The sequence below is a fragment of the Oncorhynchus gorbuscha genome, linkage group LG13 (genome assembly GCF_021184085.1).
Source record: "Oncorhynchus gorbuscha isolate QuinsamMale2020 ecotype Even-year linkage group LG13, OgorEven_v1.0, whole genome shotgun sequence".
Classification (NCBI taxonomy): domain Eukaryota; kingdom Metazoa; phylum Chordata; class Actinopteri; order Salmoniformes; family Salmonidae; genus Oncorhynchus; species Oncorhynchus gorbuscha.
Window position 1 is genome coordinate 3,054,624 of NC_060185.1, and position 21,088 is coordinate 3,075,711.

At 46.0% G+C, this 21,088-nt stretch overlaps 1 protein-coding gene across 1 annotated transcript in view; it reads right to left on the reverse strand.

Moving 5' to 3' along the window:
• tenm4 (teneurin transmembrane protein 4) overlaps nt 1-21,088 on the reverse strand; it is a 484,585-nt gene that overhangs the window by 39,739 nt on the left and 423,758 nt on the right. Inside the window, exon 28 of the mRNA XM_046293604.1 lies at nt 16,719-16,954. Within this exon, the coding sequence (XP_046149560.1) occupies nt 16,719-16,954 (236 nt within the window). The remainder of the gene's footprint in view (nt 1-16,718; nt 16,955-21,088) is intronic.

Sequence of the window (21,088 nt, forward strand, 5' to 3'; positions counted from 1 at the left end):
AGAAGGACTGTAGTTTACCGCAAGGCGTTACCCCTAACCCCCATTTCCTGTTTCTATAGTGAACCAGTACAACACCTAGAAGGACTGTAGTTTACCTTTTACAGTCTTTGGTTTGCCTCGGCTGGAGATCATAATCCTAAACTTCCAACAGTAAAACCACAAGGTTGATTTATTTGTTATGCAGGACAGACAAAACAATCAATGAGCTAAAATACAGACGTTAAATCTCACTCATTTAACAACAATAAAGAGACCTGTGTGAAAATAAAACCAGAGTCCCAGCCAGCCAGTTAAGGGTTAACTACGCCAACGCAGCAGAAGTGTTGACTAACGTGTTGTGATGAACAGGGGAATAATGTGTCTGAAAGTCAGAGCGATGCGATTGTAAAACCCTTCTTAATGCAATGCTTTCTGAAGTGGAAGACTTCTTTTGAGGAAAACTCAAAACCTAAAATGTGATTATTTTTAAATTACGATAGTCAGCGCAATATCTCAGGAGAACAGGAATCGTTGAAGTGATGCAATTATAGGAATTACCATATTTCTTTGTTTGTCAAAAAATTCAGACGAGAAGCCTTTAGTGGGAGATCTGAATATTCAGGGAGGAAAAAACAAGACCGTCACTAATCATGAAAAACTCTCCTCTGTGCTTAAAAACCAGCCATAGATGATTCCCCTGTAACTTTCTAGTCACTTCTTTAAATGATTTCCATGTTACCGAGTCTAGTCATTTCTTTAAATGACTCCCATGTTACTGGGTCTGAACACCTCTTAAAATGATTCACATGTTACTGAGTCTAATCACTTCTTCAAATGATTCCCATGTTACTGAGTCTAGTTACTTCTTTAAATGACTCCCATGTTACTGAGTCTAGTCACTTCTTTAAATGATTCACTTTCTGCTCCTTTCTAATACATGTGACCCTGGGCGTCTGAACAGAGCAGAGAGGCAGCAGTCTGAACAGAGCAGAGAGGCAGCAGTCTGAACAGAGCAGAGAGAGGCAGCAGTCTGAACAGAGCAGAGAGGCAGCAGTCTGAACAGAGCAGAGAGGCAGCAGTCTGAACAGAGCAGAGAGAGGCAGAAGTCTGAACAGAGCAGAGAGAGGCAGCAGTCTGAACAGAGCAGAGAGGCAGCAGTCTGAACAGAGCAGAGAGGCAGCAGAGTCTGAACAGAGCAGAGAGGCAGCAGTCTGAACAGAGCAGAGAGGCAGCAGTCTGAACAGAGCAGAGAGGCAGCAGTCTGAACAGAGCAGAGAGGCAGCAGTCTGAACAGAGCAGTGAGAGGCAGCAGTCTGAACAGAGCAGAGAGGCAGCAGTCTGAACAGAGCAGAGAGGCAGCAGTCTGAACAGAGCAGAGAGAGGCAGAAGTCTGAACAGAGCAGAGAGAGGCAGCAGTCTGAACAGAGCAGAGAGGCAGCAGTCTGAACAGAGCAGAGAGGCAGCAGTCTGAACAGAGCAGAGAGGCAGCAGTCTGAACAGAGCAGAGAGGCAGCAGTCTGAACAGAGCAGAGAGAGGCAGCAGTCTGAACAGAGCAGAGAGGCAGCAGTCTGAACAGAGCAGTGAGAGGCAGCAGTCTGAACAGAGCAGAGAGGCAGCAGTCTGAACAGAGCAGAGGCAGCAGTCTGAACAGAGCAGTGAGAGGCAGCAGTCTGAACAGAGCAGAGAGAGGCAGCAGTCTGAACAGAGCAGAGAGGCAGCAGTCTGAACAGAGCAGAGAGAGGCAGCAGTCTGAATAGAGCAGAGAGAGGCAGCAGTCTGAACAGAGCAGAGAGGCAGCAGTCTGAACAGAGCAGAGAGGCAGCAGTCTGAATAGAGCAGAGAGAGGCAGCAGTCTGAATAGCTCTGTATATCAACCTCCTACCACAGCCATCTGGCAGACTGGGGGTAAATTTGTGGAGGAAATGTTTAATCTTTAATTAAACTGCTCTCTCTCTCTTTCCTTCATCATGCATTTCTGATTCATCTGCATGGTTTCTCTACAGGTACATTGGCACAGTGTTGGTACAGAGCTTGGCACAGTGTTGGCTGGGTATAAATGAGTGTTAAAATGTCTCCCAAGCTGCTGTTGGCCTGCTTCCAGTGGTGTGGTAGCAGTGTGTGTGTGTGTGTGTGTGTGTGTGTGTGTGTGTGTGTGTGTGTGTGTGTGTGTGTGTGTGTGTGTGTGTGTGTGTGTGTGTGTGTGTGTGTGTGTGTGTGTGTGTGTGTGTGTGTGTGTGCGTGCGTACGTGTGCGTGTGCATGCGAGTGTGTGATCTCTTGCGTGCGTGCGGCCTTGCGCCTGTGTGTCTTCCTTTATGACGTAAGGACCAGAGAAACATGTCTGTGGTCTATGACGGGACCATTACACCCGGGCCAATTAATGTCATCAACACCTAATTGGGAGGATTATTTTACACTAAGATTATACCATGTGACAATTACACCATGTTCATGAATAACAGAATTCCCTGCAGGGTTGGAGTAGAAAGGGGAATCTGAGCTGGAGAATGAGGGGTGGCCAGCCTCACAGATCCCCTCTAGGGGCCCCCTAGTGAAGAGACAGGGAGGCCAGCCCCACAGATCCCCTCTTGGGGCCCCCTATTGAAGAGGGAGTAGGGAGGGAGGCAGGGAGGAGGCAGGGAGGAGGAAGGAGGAAGGAGAGGGGAGGGAGGGAGGAGGAAGGAGGAGGGGGGAGGAGGAAGGAGAGGGGAGGGAGGGGGGAGGCAGGGAGGAGGAAGGAGGAGGGGGAGGAGGAAGGAGAGGGGAGGGAGGGGGAGGAGGAGGAAGGAAGGAGGAAGGAGGGAGGAGGAGGGAAGAAGGAGGGGGAAGGGAGGGAGGGAGGGTGTAAGGATGGAGGGAGGAGGAGGGAGGAAGCAGGGGCCATCTGATCATTTATCACTCCAGTGCTAATCTGCAAAATTGTAATTATTCGCCTACCTCCTCATGCCTTTTGCACACATTGTATATAGACTCCCCCTTTTTTCTACTGTGTTATTGACTTGTTAATTGTTTACTCCATGTGTAACTCTGTATTGTCTGTTCACACTGCTATGCTTTATCTTGGCCAGGTCGCAGTTGCAAATGAGAACTTGTTCTCAACTGGCCTACCTGGTTAAATAAAGGTGAAATAAAATAAATAAAAAAGGGGGAGGGAGGGAGGGAGGAGGAGGGGGAGGGAGGGTGGGAGGAGGAGGGGGAGGGATGGGAGCAGACACATCTTCCATCAATATGTCAGTCAGTCTGTCGGTTTGTCTATGTGTCCTCTCAGTGCTTCAAAGCTAGAAGAGTTAAAGTAGACGCTTTACAAATCAAACATGAATGCAGATTTATTCTGTAAAACAATGATCTGGCACTCTGACAAAACTGTAAAATAATCCCTAATATGTCTCCTATGATTCATCAAAAGTTTGTTGAAAAGACGACTCGGGTTTGTTTTCTTCCAATAAACATAAATTATTCACTATTCCTCGTACGGTAATGAAAGCTAATGAATTTCCCAGATTCTGTGTTGCATCAGAAATGTGCTCTCTATGCCTGTGTAACAGTTTAATTTTAAACCGTCCCCTCACCCATACCCGGGCGCGAACCAGGGACCTTCTGCACACAACAACAGTCACCCTCAAAGCATCGTTACCCATCGCTCCCCAAAAGCCACGGCCCTTGCAGAGCAAGGGGAAACACTACTTCAAGGTCTCAGAGCAAGTGACGTAACCGATTGAAACGCTATTTAGCGCACACCGCTAACTAAGCTAGCCGTTTCACATCCGTTACACCTGTGAGATAAGTACAGTAATCTTATTGACTGTCCCCATCTCTGAACAAACAGGCATCGGTTTGGTTCCCTGTAAAAAAACAACAATAAAAAAAACATACACAGAGCGCGTGTTTACCGCAGCATGGTGCTAATACTACAATGCTAACAGACAGATACCGCAGCATGGTGCTAATACTACAATGCTAACAGACAGATACCGCAGCATGGTGCTAATACTACAATGCTAACAGACAGATACCGCAGCATGGTGCTAATACTACAATGCTAACAGACAGATACCGCAGCATGGTGCTAATACTACAATGCTAACAGAAAGATACCGCAGCATGGTGCTAATACTACAATGCTAACAGACAGATACCGCAGCATGGTGCTAATACTACAATGCTAACAGACAGATACCGCAGCATGGTGCTAATACTACAATGCTAACAGAAAGATACCGCAGCATGGTGCTAATACTACAATGCTAACAGACAGATACCGCAGCATGGTGCCAATACTACAATGCTAACAGACGGATACCGTAGCACGGTGAGCTGGTATAGGACATGGTGCTAATACTACAATGCTAACAGACAGATACCGTAGCACGGTGAGCTGGTATAGGACATGGTGCTAATACTACAATGCTAACAGACGGATACCGTAGCACGGTGAGCTGGTATAGGACATGGTGCTAATACTACAATGCTAACAGACGGATACCGTAGCACGGTGAGCTGGTATAGGACATGGTGCTAATACTACAATGCTAACAGACAGATACCGTAGCACGGTGAGCTGGTATAGGACATGGTGCTAATACTACAATGCTAACAGACGGATACCGTAGCACGGTGAGCTGGTATAGGACATGGTGCTAATACTACAATGCTAACAGACAGATACCGTAGCACGGTGAGCTGGTATAGGACATGGTGCTAATACTACAATGCTAACAGACGGATACCGTAGCACGGTGAGCTGGTATAGGACATGGTGCTAATACTACAATGCTAACAGACGGATACCGTAGCACGGTGAGCTGGTATAGGACATGGTCCTAATACTACAATGCTAACAGACGGATACCGTAGCACGGTGAGCTGGTATAGGACATGGTGCTAATACTACAATGCTAACAGACGGATACCGCAGCATGGTGAGCTGGTATAAATAAAATAAAATGTTATTTGTCATATGCGCCGAATACAACAGGCTTACAAAAAGCTTACTTAAAAGCTCTTAACCAACAATGCAGTCAGTGTGGAGGCTATATACAGGGGGTACCAGTACAGAGTCAATGTGGAGGCTATATACAGGGGGTACCAGTACAGAGTCAATGTGGAGGCTATATACAGGGGGTACAGGTACAGAGTCAATGTGGAGGCTATATACACAGAGTCAATGTGGAGGCTATATACAGGGGGTACCGGTACAGAGTCAATGTGGAGGCTACTACAGGGGGTACAGGGGGGAGGCTACCGGTACAGAGTCAATGTGGAGGCTATATACAGGGGGTACCGGTACAGAGTCAATGTGGAGGCTATATACAGGGGGTACTGGTACAGAGTCAATGTGGAGACAATATACAGGGGGTACTGGTACAGAGTCAATGTGGAGGCTATATACAGGGGGTACTGGTACAGAGTCAATGTGGAGGCTAACGGTACTGTCATGTTTGTCATTTATTATCATGTCTTGTCCCTGTGCTCCCCATTCTATTCGTTTCCCTCTGCTGGTCTTATTAGGTTCTTTCCCTCTTTCTATCCCTCTCTCTCCCCCTCCCTCTCTCACTCTCTCGCTCTCTCTTCTCTCTATCGTTCCGTTCCTGCTCCCAGCTGTTCCTATTCCCTAATCATCATTTAGTCTTCCCACACCTGTTCCCGATCCTTTCCCCTGATTAGAGTCCCTATTTCTTCCTTTGTGTTCCGTTCCTGTCCTGTCGGTTCCTTGTTTAGAATTCACCGTGCTGTGATTGTGTATCGCCCTGTCCTGTCGTGTTTTTGCCTTCATCAGATGCTGCGTGTGAGCAGGTGTCTCTGTCAGCTACGGCCTGCGCCTACCCGAAGCGACCTGCAGTCTGTGGCCGCTTCTCCTGTTATTCCCCTCTACAGACTAGAGGATTTCTGTTATTCCCTGTTTGGACATTTCCTGTTAAGGATTCAGGATTTGTCGTTTTCTGTTTGGACTTGAATAAACTCTGTTTCTGTTAAGTCGCTTTTGGGTCCTCTTTCACCTGCATGACAGGTACAGAGTCAATGTGGAGGCTATAGACAGGGTGAGGGCATAGCGGGATCCCGCTCCTTGAAAGCAGCAGTTCTACCTTTTAGTTCAGTGCTGTGTTGTCTGTAATCCATGGCTTCTGGTTGGGGTATGTACGTACAGTCACTGTGGGGACGATGTCATCGATTCACTTATTGATAAAGCCAGTGACTGATGTGGTGTATTCCTCAATGCCACCGGAAGAATCCCAGAACATGTTCCAGTCTGTGATAGAAAAACTGTCCTGTAGTTTAGCATCTGCTTCATCTGACCACCTTTTAATAGACCAAGTCACTGGTGCTTCCTACTTTTTAAAATATATTTTAATTTTACATTTATTTAACTAGACAAGTCAGTTAAGAACAAATTTGTATTTTCAATGACAACCTAGGAACAGTGGGTTAACTGCCTGTTCAGGGGCAGAACGACAGATTTGTACCTTGCAAGCTCAGAGATTTGAACTTGCAACCTTCCTAACCACTCTAACCACTAGGCTACCCTGCCGCCTCTACACTCTAACCACTAGGCTACCCTGCCGCCTCTACACTCTAACCACTAGGCTACCCTGCCGCCTCTACACTCTAACCACTAGGCTACCCTGCCGCCTCTACACTCTAACCACTAGGCTACCCTGCCACCTCTACACTCTAACCACTAGGCTACCCTGCCGCCTCTACACTCTAACCACTAGGCTACCCTGCCGCCTCTACACTCTAACCACTAGGCTACCCTGCCACCTCTACACTCTAACCACTCTAACCACTAGGCTACCCTGCCACCTCTACACTCTAACCACTAGGCTACCCTGCCCCTCTCTACACTCTAACCACTAGGCTACCCTGCCGCCTCTACACTCTAACCACTAGGCTACCCTGCCTCCTCTACCTCCCACTAGGCTACCCTGCCACCTCTACACTCTAACCACTAGGCTACCCTGCCCACTCTAACCACTAGCCCCTCTACACTCTAACCACTAGGCTACCCTGCCGCCTCTACACTCTAACCACTAGGCTACCCTGCCACCTCTACACTCTAACCACTAGGCTACCCTGCCGCCTCTACACTCTAACCACTAGGCTACCCTACCTCCTCTACACTCTAACCACTAGGCTACCCTGCCACCTCTACACTCTAACCACTAGGCTACCCTGCCACCTCTACACTCTAACCACTAGGCTACCCTGCCACCTCTACACTCTAACCACTAGGCTACCCTGCCGCCCCTTTAATTTGAGCATGTAAGCAGGAATCAGGAGCATAGCGTTATGGTCAGATTTGCCAACTGGAGGGCGAGGAAGAGCTTTGTACGCGTCTCTGTGTTTGGAGTAAAGGTTGTCTATAATTATTTTCCCTCTGGTTGCACATTTAAAATGCTGGTAGAAATGATCTAAAACTGATTTAAGTTTCCCTGCAGTAAAGTCCCCGGCCACTAGGGGCGCCGCTTTTGGATGAGCCGTTATGGCCTTATACAGCTCGTTGAGTGCAGTCTTTAGTGCCAGCATCAGTCTGCTGTGGTATATGGACAGCTTCAAGAAATATAGATGTAAACTCTCTTGGTGGAAAGTGTGGTCTACAGCTTATCATGAGATACTCAAAACCTCGAGACTTCCTTAGATGTGGAGCACCAGCTGTTGTTTACGTATATGCATAGGCCCCCTCCCCATGAGTGTTTAGCCCGCCAGCTGGCATCTTCTTAATGTCGTCGTTCACCCACGACTCGCTGAAACATAAGATATTACAGTTTTTAATGTGGCGTTGGTATAGTACACCATTACAATACTAAAATGCTACAATGCTACAATGCTAACACATTGATATCTCACAGTACAGACAGGCAGGCAGACTGGGTGGGGTTAGATCTCTAGTATCCAGCCCAGAACGAACCTAGCATTGGGAGGCAGTGCTGGACACAGTATTAAAAACACAATGTCAATACAACACGACGATATAGAAAGGAGGGGGTATGTCTCTGCTAACCAGCTCTGTGTCCGTGGTGCTGTGTCTGTGGTGCTGTGTCTGTGGTGCTGTGTCTGTGGTGCTGTGTCTGTGGTACTGTGTCTGTGGTGCTGTGGTGCTGTGTCTGTGGTGCTGTGTCTGTGGTGCTGTGGTGCTGTGTCTGTGGTGCTGTGGTGCTGTGTCTGTGGTGCTGTGTCTGTGGTGCTGTGTCTGTGGTGCTGTGGTGCTGTGTCTGTGGTGCTGTGGTGCTGTGTCTGTGGTGCTGTGGTGCTGTGTCTGTGGTGCTGTGGTGCTGTGTCTGTGGTGCTGTGTCTGTGGTGCTGTGTCTGTGGTGCTGTGTCTGTGGTGCTGTGTCTGTGGTGCTGTGGTGCTATGTCTGTGGTGCTGTGGTGCTGTGTCTGTGGTGCTGTGTCTGTGGTGCTGTGTCTGTGGTGCTGTGTCTGTGGAGCTGTGTCTGTGGTGATGTGTCTGTGGAGCTGTGTCTGTGGAGCTGTGTCTGTGGAGCTGTGTCTGTGGAGCTGTGTCTGTGGAGCTGTGTCTGTGGTGCTGTGTCTGTGGTGCTGTGTCTGTGGTGCTGTGTCTGTGGTGCTGTGTCTGTGGAGCTGTGTCTGTGGAGCTGTGTCTGTGGAGCTGTGTCTGTGGTGCTGTGTCTGTGGTGCTGTGTCTGTGGTGCTGTGTCTGTGGAGCTGTGTCTGTGGAGCTGTGTCTGTGGTGCTGTGTCTGTGGTGCTGTGTCTGTGGTGCTGTGTCTGTGGTGCTGTGGTGCTGTGTCTGTGGTGCTGTGTCTGTGGTGCTGTGTCTGTGGTGCTGTGTCTGTGGAGCTGTGTCTGTGGAGCTGTGTCTGTGGTGCTGTGTCTGTGGTGCTGTGTCTGTGGTGCTGTGGTGCTGTGTCTGTGGTGCTGTGTCTGTGGTGCTGTGTCTGTGGTGCTGTGTCTGTGGAGCTGTGTCTGTGGAGCTGTGTCTGTGGTGCTGTGCCTTAGATTTACAAACTACAAAACCGACTGACAGGTGGCTCCTGTTTCCATGGAGAACAGCACAGTCTCTATGTTCCCTAGACTGATAGCAAAAATCAGGGGGGGGGGGGTCGACTAGCACGTGGCACTGCTGTCTGTCACTAGCTGGGCCAAACTACGGTCCACTATCGACCCCTTTAGCTTCAGGAAATGGAAAAGAGGACATGTGCACACAGCAGGTAGTCATTCACCTGGATCTATACACACAGCAGGTAGTCATTCACCTGGATCTATACACACAGCAGGTAGTCATTCACCTGGATCTATAAACACATCAGGTAGTCATTCACCTGGATCTATAAACACATCAGGTAGTCATTCACCTGGATCTATAAACACATCAGGTAGTCATTCACCTGGATCTATAAACACATCAGGTAGTCATTCACCTGGATCTATAAACACATCAGGTAGTCATTCACCTGGATCTATAAACACATCAGGTAGTCATTCACCTGGATCTATAAACACATCAGGTAGTCATTCACCTGGCCTGTTCAGCTCAGCACCGTGTTCTGGCCTGTTGTGTGTGTGTGTGTGTGTGTGTGTGTGTGTGTGTGTGTGTGTGTGTGTGTGTGTGTGTGTGTGTGTGTGTGTGTGTGTGTGTGTGTGTGTGTGTGTGTGAATGAGTGTGAGTGTGAGTGTGAATGTGAATGAGTGTGAGAGTGTGTGTGCGTGTGTGTGTATGCGTGCGTGTGTGTGAATCACTCAGCGCTCATATTTCATAGACTGTGTAATGTGATGAGATTACATTTATAGTGTGTGAGTGAATGAGTGTGTGAGTGTGAATGAGTGTGTGAGAATGTGAGAATGTGTGAGTGTGAGAGTGTGAGAGAGTGTGAGAGAGTGTGTGAGTGTGTGTGTGTGAAAGTGTGTGAGAGTGTGTGTTTAAGTGTGTGTATGTGAGTGTGAGAGTGTGTGAGTGTGTATGTGAGTGTGTGTATGGGTGTGTAAGTGTGTGTTTAACTGTGTATGTGAGTGTGAGTGTGCGTGTGCGTGTGTGTGTCTGTCTGTGTGTGTGAGTGAGTGTGTGTGTGTCTGTGTGTGTGTGTCTGTATGTCTGTGTGTGTGTGTGAGTGTGTATGTCTGTGTGTGTGAGTGAGTGTGTGTGTGTGTGTGTCTGTGGTGAGAGGGAGAGAGTGAGTTACCTACATTAGAGCCACTCACTTCTAAATAGCTCCCAGGGCCATTAAATGAACGGCCAATGACAGACAAAGTGGCACCTTCCCATTAGCAGTGTTGAGTAGTGTTGTATCACACACACACACACACACACACACACACACACACACACACACACACACACACACACACACACACACACACACACACACACACACACACACACACACACACACACACACACACACACACACACACACACACACACGTGTTTCCATATTTACGTCCCTATTGCCATTTCTCTCCTCTTCTATTGGTTTTCATATCATCTTTCTTTCATTGTCCAGAAGACAAAGGCACAATCCTGGTTATATAATCAACCCATCCTGGTTATAGTATCAACCCATCCTGGTTATCGTATCAACCCATCCTGGTTATCGTATCAACCCATCCTGGTTATATAATCAACCCATCCTGGTTATATTAACAACCCATCCTGATCATGCTATCAACCTATCCTGGTCATAGTATCAACCCATCCTGGTCACATTATCAACCCATCCTGGTCACATTATCAACCCATCCTGGTTATATAATCAACCCATCCTGATCATGCTATCAACCTATCCTGGTCATATTATCAACCCATCCTGGTTATAGTATCAACCCATCCTGGTTATATTAACAACCCATCCTGGTTATCAACCCATCCTGGTTATATCAACCCATCCTGGTTATAGTATCAACCCATCCTGGTTATCGTATCAACCCATCCTGGTTATATTATCAACCCATCCTGGTTATCGTATCAACCCATCCTGGTTATATTAACAACCCATCCTGGTCATATTAACAACCCATCCTGGTCACATTATCAACCCATCCTGGTTATATTTTCAACCCATCCTGGTCATATTATCAACCCATCCTGGTCATATTATCAACCCATCCTGGTCATATTATCAACCCATCCTGGTTATATTATCAACCCATCCTGGTCATATTATCAACCCATCCTGGTTATATTATCAACCCATCCTGGTTATATTATCAACCCATCCTGGTCATATTAACAACCCATCCTGGTCATATTAACAACCCATCCTGGTTATATTATCAACCCATCCTGGTCATATTATCAACCCATCCTGGTTATAGTATCAACCCATCCTGGTCATATTAACAACCCATCCTGGTCACATTATCAACCCATCCTGGTTATATTTTCAACCCATCCTGGTCATATTATCAACCCATCCTGGTCATATTATCAACCCATCCTGGTCCTTTATCAACCCATCCTGGTCATATTAACAACCCATCCTGGTCATATTAACAACCCATCCTGGTTATATTATCAACCCATCCTGGTCATATTATCAACCCATCCTGGTCCTTTATCAACCCATCCTGGTCATATTATCAACCCATATTATCAATCCATCCTGGTCATATTAACAACCCATCCTGGTCATGCTAACAATCCATCCTGGTTATAGTATCAACCCATCCTGGTCATGTTATCAACCCATCCTGGTCATATTATCAACCCATCCTGGTCATATTATTATCAACCCATCCTGGTCATGTTATCAACCCATCCTGGTCCTTTATCAACCCATCCTGGTCATGTTATCAACCCATCCTGGTCATATTATCAACCCATCCTGGCCATATTAACAACCCATCCTGGTCATATTAACAACCCATATTATCAATCCATCCTGGTCATATTATCAACCCATCCTGGCCATATTATCAACCCATCCTGGCCATATTAACAACCCATCCTGGTCATATTATCAATCCATCCTGGTCATATTATCAACCCATATTATCAACCCATCCTGGTCATATTATCAACCCATCCTGGTCATATTAACAACCCATCCTGGTCATATTATCAACCCATCCTGGTCATATTAACAACCCATCCTGGTCATATTATCAACCCATATTATCAATCCATTCTGGTCATTTTATCAATCCATCCTGATCATGTTATCAACCCCTCTTTATAGGTGTGTGTGGCAATCTCCTGAGCACACTTATAGATTATGTTGCTGTCACAGCAGAGATCTGCCTAGAAGTCTATAGTCATCCTCCTCATCTCTGAAGGACGCCATAGAAGGAACATCTGCTTCTGCTGAGCTGACTTCCTCTCCAGGTTGAAGGATGCCCTCGGAGCATCCATGTCCGTCTGGGTAACTACCCTCCACCTGATTCGGTAAAGAAGACCCCAGCTGTGTCCACTTAGCCCTCAACTCCCTCTCTGACCCTGAGTCCGGCTGCCCAATAAGCCTATCCTCGATGTCTCCAATATCCTGCTTAGGCCCCGTCTCCACCTCTGAGGTAGATTTGACTGTAAGATCATGGCCTGATGAGAACAGAACTATAAATAACTGTAAGATCTTCTTTCCAAAAGAAATATTATAGTTTGATTACATTTTAGTGTATCTGAGGCGTAAATAGAAACATATTATGACTTACTCATATTATCAACCCATCCTGGTCCTATTAACAACCCATCCTGGTCATATTATCATCCCTTCCTGGTCATATTATCAACCCATCCTGGTCATATTATCATCCCTTCCTGGTCATATTATCAACCCATCCTGGTCATATTAACAACCCATCCTGGTCATATTATCAACCCATCCTGGTCATATTATCAACCCATCCTGGTCATATTATCAACCCATCCTGGTCATTTTATCACACTACCTCATGACCACTATCAGTAAAGACACACCGGTCTCCTGTAAGAACATGTCATCAAAATCAAATCAAATCAAATCAAATCAAATCAAATTTTATTTGTCACATACACATGGTTAGCAGATGTTAATGCGAGTGTAGCGAAATGCTTGTGCTTCTAGTTCCGACAATGCAGTGATAACCAACAAGTAATCTAACTAACAATTCCAAAACTACTGTCTTATACACAGTGTAAGGGGATGAGGAACATGTACATAAGGATATATGAATGAGTGATGGTACAGAGCAGCATACAGTAGATGGTATCGAGTACAGTATATACATATGAGATGAGTGTGTAGACAAAGTAAACAAAGTGGCATAGTTAAAGTGGCTAGTGATACATGTGTTACATAAGGATGCAGTCGATGATGTAGAGTACAGTATATACATATGCATATGAGATTAATAATGTAGGGTAAGTAACATTATATAAGGTAGCATTGTTTAAAGTGGCTAGTGATATATTTACATCATTTCCCATCAATTCCCATTATTAAAATGGCAGGATCAGACCATTGTGATGATCTTGGGTGGTCCCCTTCTCCTTTCCTTCCTGCTGGAACGTGTACAGTGAACCTGACTGATGCCTCATCTACATTTATGGGGATATCTGACAGCTTGTCAATCTCTTGCTCCATTCTTCACAGAGCAGCTCCACGGAATCCAGAGTCCACCTCCCCTCACATCAACCTGCACGTCTGTAATTACACTGGGCACATAATTCTTCGTTGTCTGTGAAACAGGCGTATCAGCCTCGGAGTCGGCGTATCAGCCTCGGAGTCAGTGCCTCGGTAACCACTTCCAGGAGCTCAGTCACTATCACGCCGGCCCTGAGCGCACCACCACGGCTACATTAACATTCACAGTACAGGCAACGGAACCTTGCAACTCCGACGGTTGGGGTTGAGTTTGGACCCGGGGTAGAGGCCGAGACTGCCCCCCGAAACCCCCAGGCCTGCTCTCAGATGTGGACCCGGGGCGGAGGCCGTGACTGACCCCCGAAACCTCCAGGCCTGCTCTCAGATGTGGACCCGGGGCGGAGGCCGAGACTGCCCCCCGAAACCCCCAGGCCTGCTCTCAGATCTGGACCCGGGGCGGAGGCCGAGACTGACCCCCGAATGAGATGGAATCAAAGGAGAGTGAAATGTGCTTATCAATAAATATGTATGGTGTTTAAATGTGGTGTGTTCTTATGACAGTCCCACTGCAATGTATGGTGTAACAAAGAATCCTACCACACCGTAATCCAGTGGAACGAAGACTCCTACCACACCGTAATCCAGTGGAACAAAGAATCCTACCACACCGTAATCCAGTGGAACGAAGAATCCTCCTACCACACCGTAATCCAGTGGAACAAAGACTCCTACCACACCGTAATCCAGTGGAACAAAGACTCCTACCACACCGTAATCCAGTGGAACAAAGACTCCTACCACACCGTAATCCAGTGGAACAAAGAATCCTACCACACCGTAATCCAGTGGAACAGTGAACAGCGATAATATATAGAGAGATAATCAGGAAGGAGATAATATATATAGAGATATATATATATATAATTACCTCATGCCTGATTATCCCTATATATATTATCTCCTTCCTGATTATCTCTATATATAGAATCTCATTCCTGATTATCCAGTGGAACAAAGATCTCCTCTCTCACATATAATATATATGATAATATGATAATCAGAGATAATCAGAAAGGAGATAATATATATAGAGATAATCAGGTAGGAGATAATATATATAGAGATAATCAGGAAGGAGATAATATATATATAGAGAGATAATCAGGTAGGATGTAATATATAGAGAGATAATCAGGAAGGAGATAATATATAGAGAGCTAATCAGGAAGGAGATAATATATAGAGAGATAATCAGGAAGGAGATAATATATAGAGAGATAATCAGGAAGGAGAATCTATATATAGAGGGCTAATCAGGAAGGAGATAATATATAGAGAGCTAATCAGGAAGGAGATAATATATAGAGAGCTAATCAGGAAGGAGATAATATATAGAGAGCTAATCAGGAAGGAGATAATATATAGAGAGCTAATCAGGAAGGAGATAATATATAGAGAGCTAATCAGGAAGGAGATAATATATAGAGAGCTAATCAGGAAGGAGATAATATATATATAGAGAGCTAATCAGGAAGGAGATAATATATATAATCAGGAAGGAGATAATAATAGAGAGCTAATCAGGAAGGAGATAATATATAGAGAGATAATCAGGAAGGAGATAATATATATAGAGAGAGATAATCAGGAAGGAGATAATATATAGAGAGATAATCAGGAAGGAGATAATATATAGAGAGATAATCAGGAAGGAGATAATATATATAGAGAGAGATAATCAGGAAGGAGATAATATATAGAGAGCTAATCAGGAAGGAGATAATATATAGAGAGCTAATCAGGAAGGAGATAATATATAGAGAGCTAATCAGGAAGGAGATAATATATAGAGAGCTAATCAGGAAGGAGATAATATATAGAGAGCTAATCAGGAAGGAGATAATATATAGAGAGCTAATCAGGAAGGAGATAATATATATATAGAGAGCTAATCAGGAAGGAGATAATATATAGAGAGCTAATCAGGAAGGAGATAATATATAGAGAGCTAATCAGGAAGGAGATAATATATAGAGAGCTAATCAGGAAGGAGATAATATATAGAGAGAGAGATAATCAGGAAGGAGATAATATATAGAGAGATAATCAGGAAGGAGATAATATATAGAGAGAGAGATAATCAGGTAGGAGATAATATATAGAGAGATAATCATATGTATGATAATATGATAATCAGAGATAATCAGGAAGGAGGTAATATATAGAGAGATAATCAGGTAGGATGTAATATATAGAGAGATAATCAGGAAGGAGATAATATATAGAGAGATAATCAGGAAGGAGATAATACAGAAATACGCAACAAAAAAGGGATAGCAAGCCTTATCACCGCCCTCACACCAAAAATCACACAAGAGAGCGAGAAAGAGAGTGAGAGAAAGAGAAAGAGAGAGAGGAGAGAAAGACAGAGCGAGAGAGAGGTAGAGAGAGAGAAAAACAGAGAAAAAGAGAGAGGAAGAGAGAGAGAGAGAGAGAGAGAGAGAGAGAGAGAGAGAGAGAGAGAGAGAGAGAGACAGAGAGAGAGACAGAGAGAGAGAGAGAGAGAGAGAGAGAGAGAGAGAGAGAGAGAGACAGACGAGAGAGAGAGACAGAGAGAGAGAGAGAGAGAGAGAGAGAGAGAGAGAGAGAGAGAGACAGAGAGAGAGAGAGAGAGAGAGAGAGAGAGAGAGAGAGACAGAGAGAGAGAGAGAGAGAGAGAGACAGAGAGAGACAGAGAGAGAGAAAGAGACAGAGAGAGAGAGAGAGAGAGAGAGAGAGAGAGAGAGAGAGAGAGAGAGAGAGAGAGAGAGAGAGATAGGGAGCGTGGTTGATACAGTCTGGTAAGGACTCAAAGTCAATGTCACTCAGGTCAACTGTGAATCCATCACACTGCTCCCATGCTCCGTTGGCCCCGGTGCCAGGTCAGACACATACAAGAAACGTACACACACTGTGAATCCATCACACTGCAGGCTGATGTCCATTTAGAGAGCTGCGTATTTCATTGCATTTCACTGTACAGTTCACACCTGCTGTATACTGTGGAAATTACAAATAAATGTTGATTTGCTCCGTTGACCCCTAGAAACAGCCCTGGTTTAGGCACATGACCCCCACACCCAGGAAGTGTGGTTTATACCAATATAGGCAATAAAGACCGCAGGGAACACATGCAGTACTATCCAATAACAACTTTTAAATATGTATCTCTAAACACGATCCTTACCCTGAGTCGTCGTCCGTACACAGTCACCTGTCCTCGGGCCTGCTCCTTACGCTGCCTCCACTCTACCAGGTTGAGGCCGTTGTCGATAGCCAGGGTTACGTTCCTCTTGCTGACCGTGGGGTTGACCGTCCCGGCCAGCAGGTGGGGCTCCGTGTGCAGGGACACCTCCATACCGTTGGCTAGCACCAGACGCAGAGAGCCGTCCAGACCGATGTAGTAACTGTTCCTCACTTGGTCTGAAGAGAAGAGGACAGAGGAGAGAGGACAGAGGAGAGAGGACAGAGGAGAGAGGACAGAGGAGAGCGGACAGGGGAGAGAGGACAGAGGAGAGAGGAGAGAGGACAGAGGAGAGAGGACAGGGGAGAGAGGACAGGGGAGAGAGGACAGAGGAGAGAGGACAGAGTAGAGAGGACAGAGGACAGAGGAGAGAGGACAGAGTAGAGAGGACAGAGGAGAGAGGACAGAGTTTGATGTGGAGACCAAAATCAACTGGTTTTGTCTAAACAATTCAGAAAGGTGTTACACTATGAACTCCTAGACAGTATTCACTCCCCTGTAGGTCACTCAGGAAGTACATTACTATACCACCTCTGTAGGTCACTCAGGAAGTACATTAATATACCACCTCTGTAGGTCACTCAGGAAGTACATTAATATACCACCTCTGTAGGTCACTCAGGAAGTACATTACTATACCACCTCTTTAGGTCACTCAGGAAGTACATTACTATACCACCTCTGTAGGTCACTCAGGAAGTACATTACTATAACACCTCTGTAGGTCACAATTCCCAATTCCCCATAATGACAATACATTTTTGCTAATTTATTAAAAATAAAAACTGAAATATCACTTTTTTATTTATTTTACCTTTATTTAACTAGGCAAGTCAGTTAAGAACAAATTCTTATTTTCAATGACGGCCTAGGAACAGTGGGTTAACTGCCTGTTCAGGGGCAGAAAGGCAGATTTGTACCTTGTCAGCTCGGGGGTTTGAACTTGCAACCTTCCGGTTACTAGTCCAACGCTCTAACCACTAGGCTACCTTGCCGCCCCAAGTATTCAGACCCTTTACTCAGTACTCTGTTGAAGCATCTTTGGCAGCGATTACAGCCTTGAGTTTTCTATAGGTTTGACGCTACAAGCTTGGCACACCTGTATTTGGGGAGTTTCTCCCATTCTTCTCTGCAGAGCCTCTCAAGCTCTGTCAGGTTGGATGGGGAGCGTTGCTGCACAGCTATTTTCAGATCTCTCCGGAGATGTTTGATCGGGTTCAAGTCCGGCCTCTGGCTGGGCCACTCAAGGACATTCAGAGACTTGTCCCGAAGCCACTCCTGCGTTGTCTTGGCTGTGTGCTTAGGGTCGTTGTCCAGGTGGAAGGTGAACCTTCGCCCCAGTCTGAGGTTCTGAGCGTTCTGGAGCAGGTTTTCATCAAGGATCTCTCTGTACTTTGCTCCATTCATCTTTTTCTTGATCCTGACTAGTCTCCCAGTCCCTGCCTCTGAAAAACATCCCCACAACATGATGCTGCCACCACCATGCTTCACTGTAGGGATGGTGCCAGGTTTCCTCCAGACGTGGCGGTTGGCATTCAGGCCAAAGAGTTCAATCTTGGTTTCATCAGACCAGAGAATCTTGTTTCTCACCATCTGAGAGTCTTTAGGTGCCTTTTGGCAAACTCCAAGTGGGCTGTCATGTGCCTTTTACTGAGGAGTGGCTTCCGTCTAGCTACTCTACCATAAAGGCCTGATTGGTGGAGTGCTGCAGAGATAGTTGTCCTTCTGAATGGTTCTCCCATCTCTACAGAGGAACTCTGGAGTTTTGTCAGAGTGACCATCAGGTTGCTGGTCACCTCCCTGACCAAGGCCCTTCTCCACCGATTGCTCAGTTTGGCTGATTGAACAAGTTTGGACCGGCCGCCAGCTCTAGGAAGAGTCTTGGTGGTTCTAAACTTCTTTTATTTAAGAATGATGGAGGCCACTGTGTTCTTGGGGACCTTCAATGCTGCAGAATGATGGAGGTCACTGTGTTCTTGGGGACCTTCAATGCTGCAGAAATGTTTTGGTAATCCTTTGGTATCTGTGCCTCAACACAATCCTGTCTCAGAGCTCTACGGACAATTCCTTCAATTCCATGGCTTGGTTTTTGCTTTGACATACACTGCCAACTGTGGGACCTTATATAGACAGGTGTTTGCCTTTCCAAATCATGTCCAATCAATTGAATTTACCACAAGTTGGACTCCAATGAAGTTGTAGAAACATCGCAAGGACAATAAATGGAAACAGGAGGCACCTGAGCTCAATGTTGTGTCTCATACCAAAGAGTCTGAATACTTATGTAAATAAGATATTTCTGTTTTTTATGAGTAAAAAAATTGCAAACATTTCTAAAACCCTGTTTTCACTTTGTCATTATGGGGTATTGTGATGTCATTATGGGGTATTGTGATGTCATTATGGTGTATTGTGATGTCATTATGGGGTATTGTGATGTCGTTATGGGGTATTGTGATGTCATTATGGGGTTTGTGTGTCGATTGCTGAAAAAAATATTGAACACATTTTAGAATAAGGCTGTAACGTAACAACATGTGGAAAAAGTCAAGGGGTACTTTCCTGAAGGCACTGTATGGGGCAGCAGCGTAGCCTAGTGGTTAGAGTGTTGGACCAGTTAACCCACTGTTCCTAGACCAGTTAACCCACTGTTACTAGACCAGTTAACCCACTGTTCCTAGACCAGTTAACCCACTGTTCCTAGACCAGTTAACCCACTGTTCCTAGACCAGTTAACCCACTGTTCCTAGACCAGTTAACCCACTGTTCCTAGACCAGTTAACCCCCTGTTCCTAGACCAGTTAACCCACTGTTCCTAGACCAGTTAACCCACTGTTCCTAGACCAGTTAACCCACTGTTCCTAGACCAGTTAACCCACTGTTCCTAGACCAGTTAACCCACTGTTCCTAGACCAGTTAACCCACTGTTCCTAGACCAGTTAACCCACTGTTCCTAGGCCATCATTGAAAATAAGAATTTGTTCTTAACTGACTTGCCTGGTTAAATAAAAAACAAAATGTCCGAGGCCCAAATTGCACCCTATTCCCTGTATAACGCACTAATTTGGACCAGAGCCCTATGGGACAATATAGGGAAAAGGGAACTGTTTAGGACACAGATAATAAGGGAAGCTCTGAGGATGTATCCCTCCCTCCCTCCCTCCCTCCCTCCCTCCCTCCCTCCCTCCCTCCCTCCCTCCCTCCCTCCCTCCCTCCCTCCCTCCCTCCCTCCCTCCCTCCCTCCCTCCCTCACTCACTCACTCACTCACTCACTCTGCCAGCTAGGCAGGAAGTGGGAATAGGTGCTTCACAGCATCACCCTAATGCTGAATATTCCGTTGGAGAAATCAGGAATCCGCCGCCGTTCTGAGGCTTACAGGAAGGAATGTTGGAACACTGGCATTGGTAATCCAATCAAAACACAGCTAAACAGCGGAATAGAACTCACAGCTGAGCTCTGAGCCGTTCCCTCGCCAGCCAGGAAGATGTAATCTAACATAATACGAGACTAAACATTTCCTCTCTTTTATTCACACTCATCTTGTTAGCTGTCTACTCTCTTTTGCGGAGTCTGGGTGAAACCAGTTGAGGGCTCAGAATAACACATGGGATCACGTCTCCACAAGCGCCACACACACCCAATACATAGATTACTAAGAATGCAACAAAGTCAGCACTGTGTGTGTGATTACCCTGTTTTCAATTTTTCAAAGCGGACAAAAGTGAATTCATTAAGACCAAAACGGCTGGCTCAGTGCCTCGCCTCCTGTCTCCTCTCTCTCAGCAGAGGTCCAGCACAAGGTCATCTCAACAAAGCAGTCGCTGACCAATCAGACAACAGACAGTAGAGATGTGAGGAGAGGAGACAGAGATGTGAGGAGAGGAGACACTAGAGTTGTGAGGAGAGGTCAACAATAGGCAGTAGAGATGTGAGGAGACACTAGAGATGTGAGGAGAGGAGACAGTAGAGATGTGAGGAGAGGAGACAGTAGAGATGTGAGGAGAGGAGACAGTAGAGATGTGAGGAGAGGAGACAGAGATGTGAGGAGAGGAGACAGAGATGTGAGGAGAGGAGACACTAGAGATGTGAGGAGAGGAGACGGAGATGTGAGGAGAGGAGACAGAGATGTGAGGAGAGGAGACACTAGAGATGTGAGGAGAGGAGACGGAGATGTGAGGAGAGGAGACAGTAGAGATGTGAGGAGAGGAGACAGAGATGTGAGGAGAGGAGACAGAGATGTGAGGAGAGGAGACGGAGATGTGAGGAGAGGTCAACAATAGGCAGTAGAGATGTGAGGAGAGGAGACACTAGA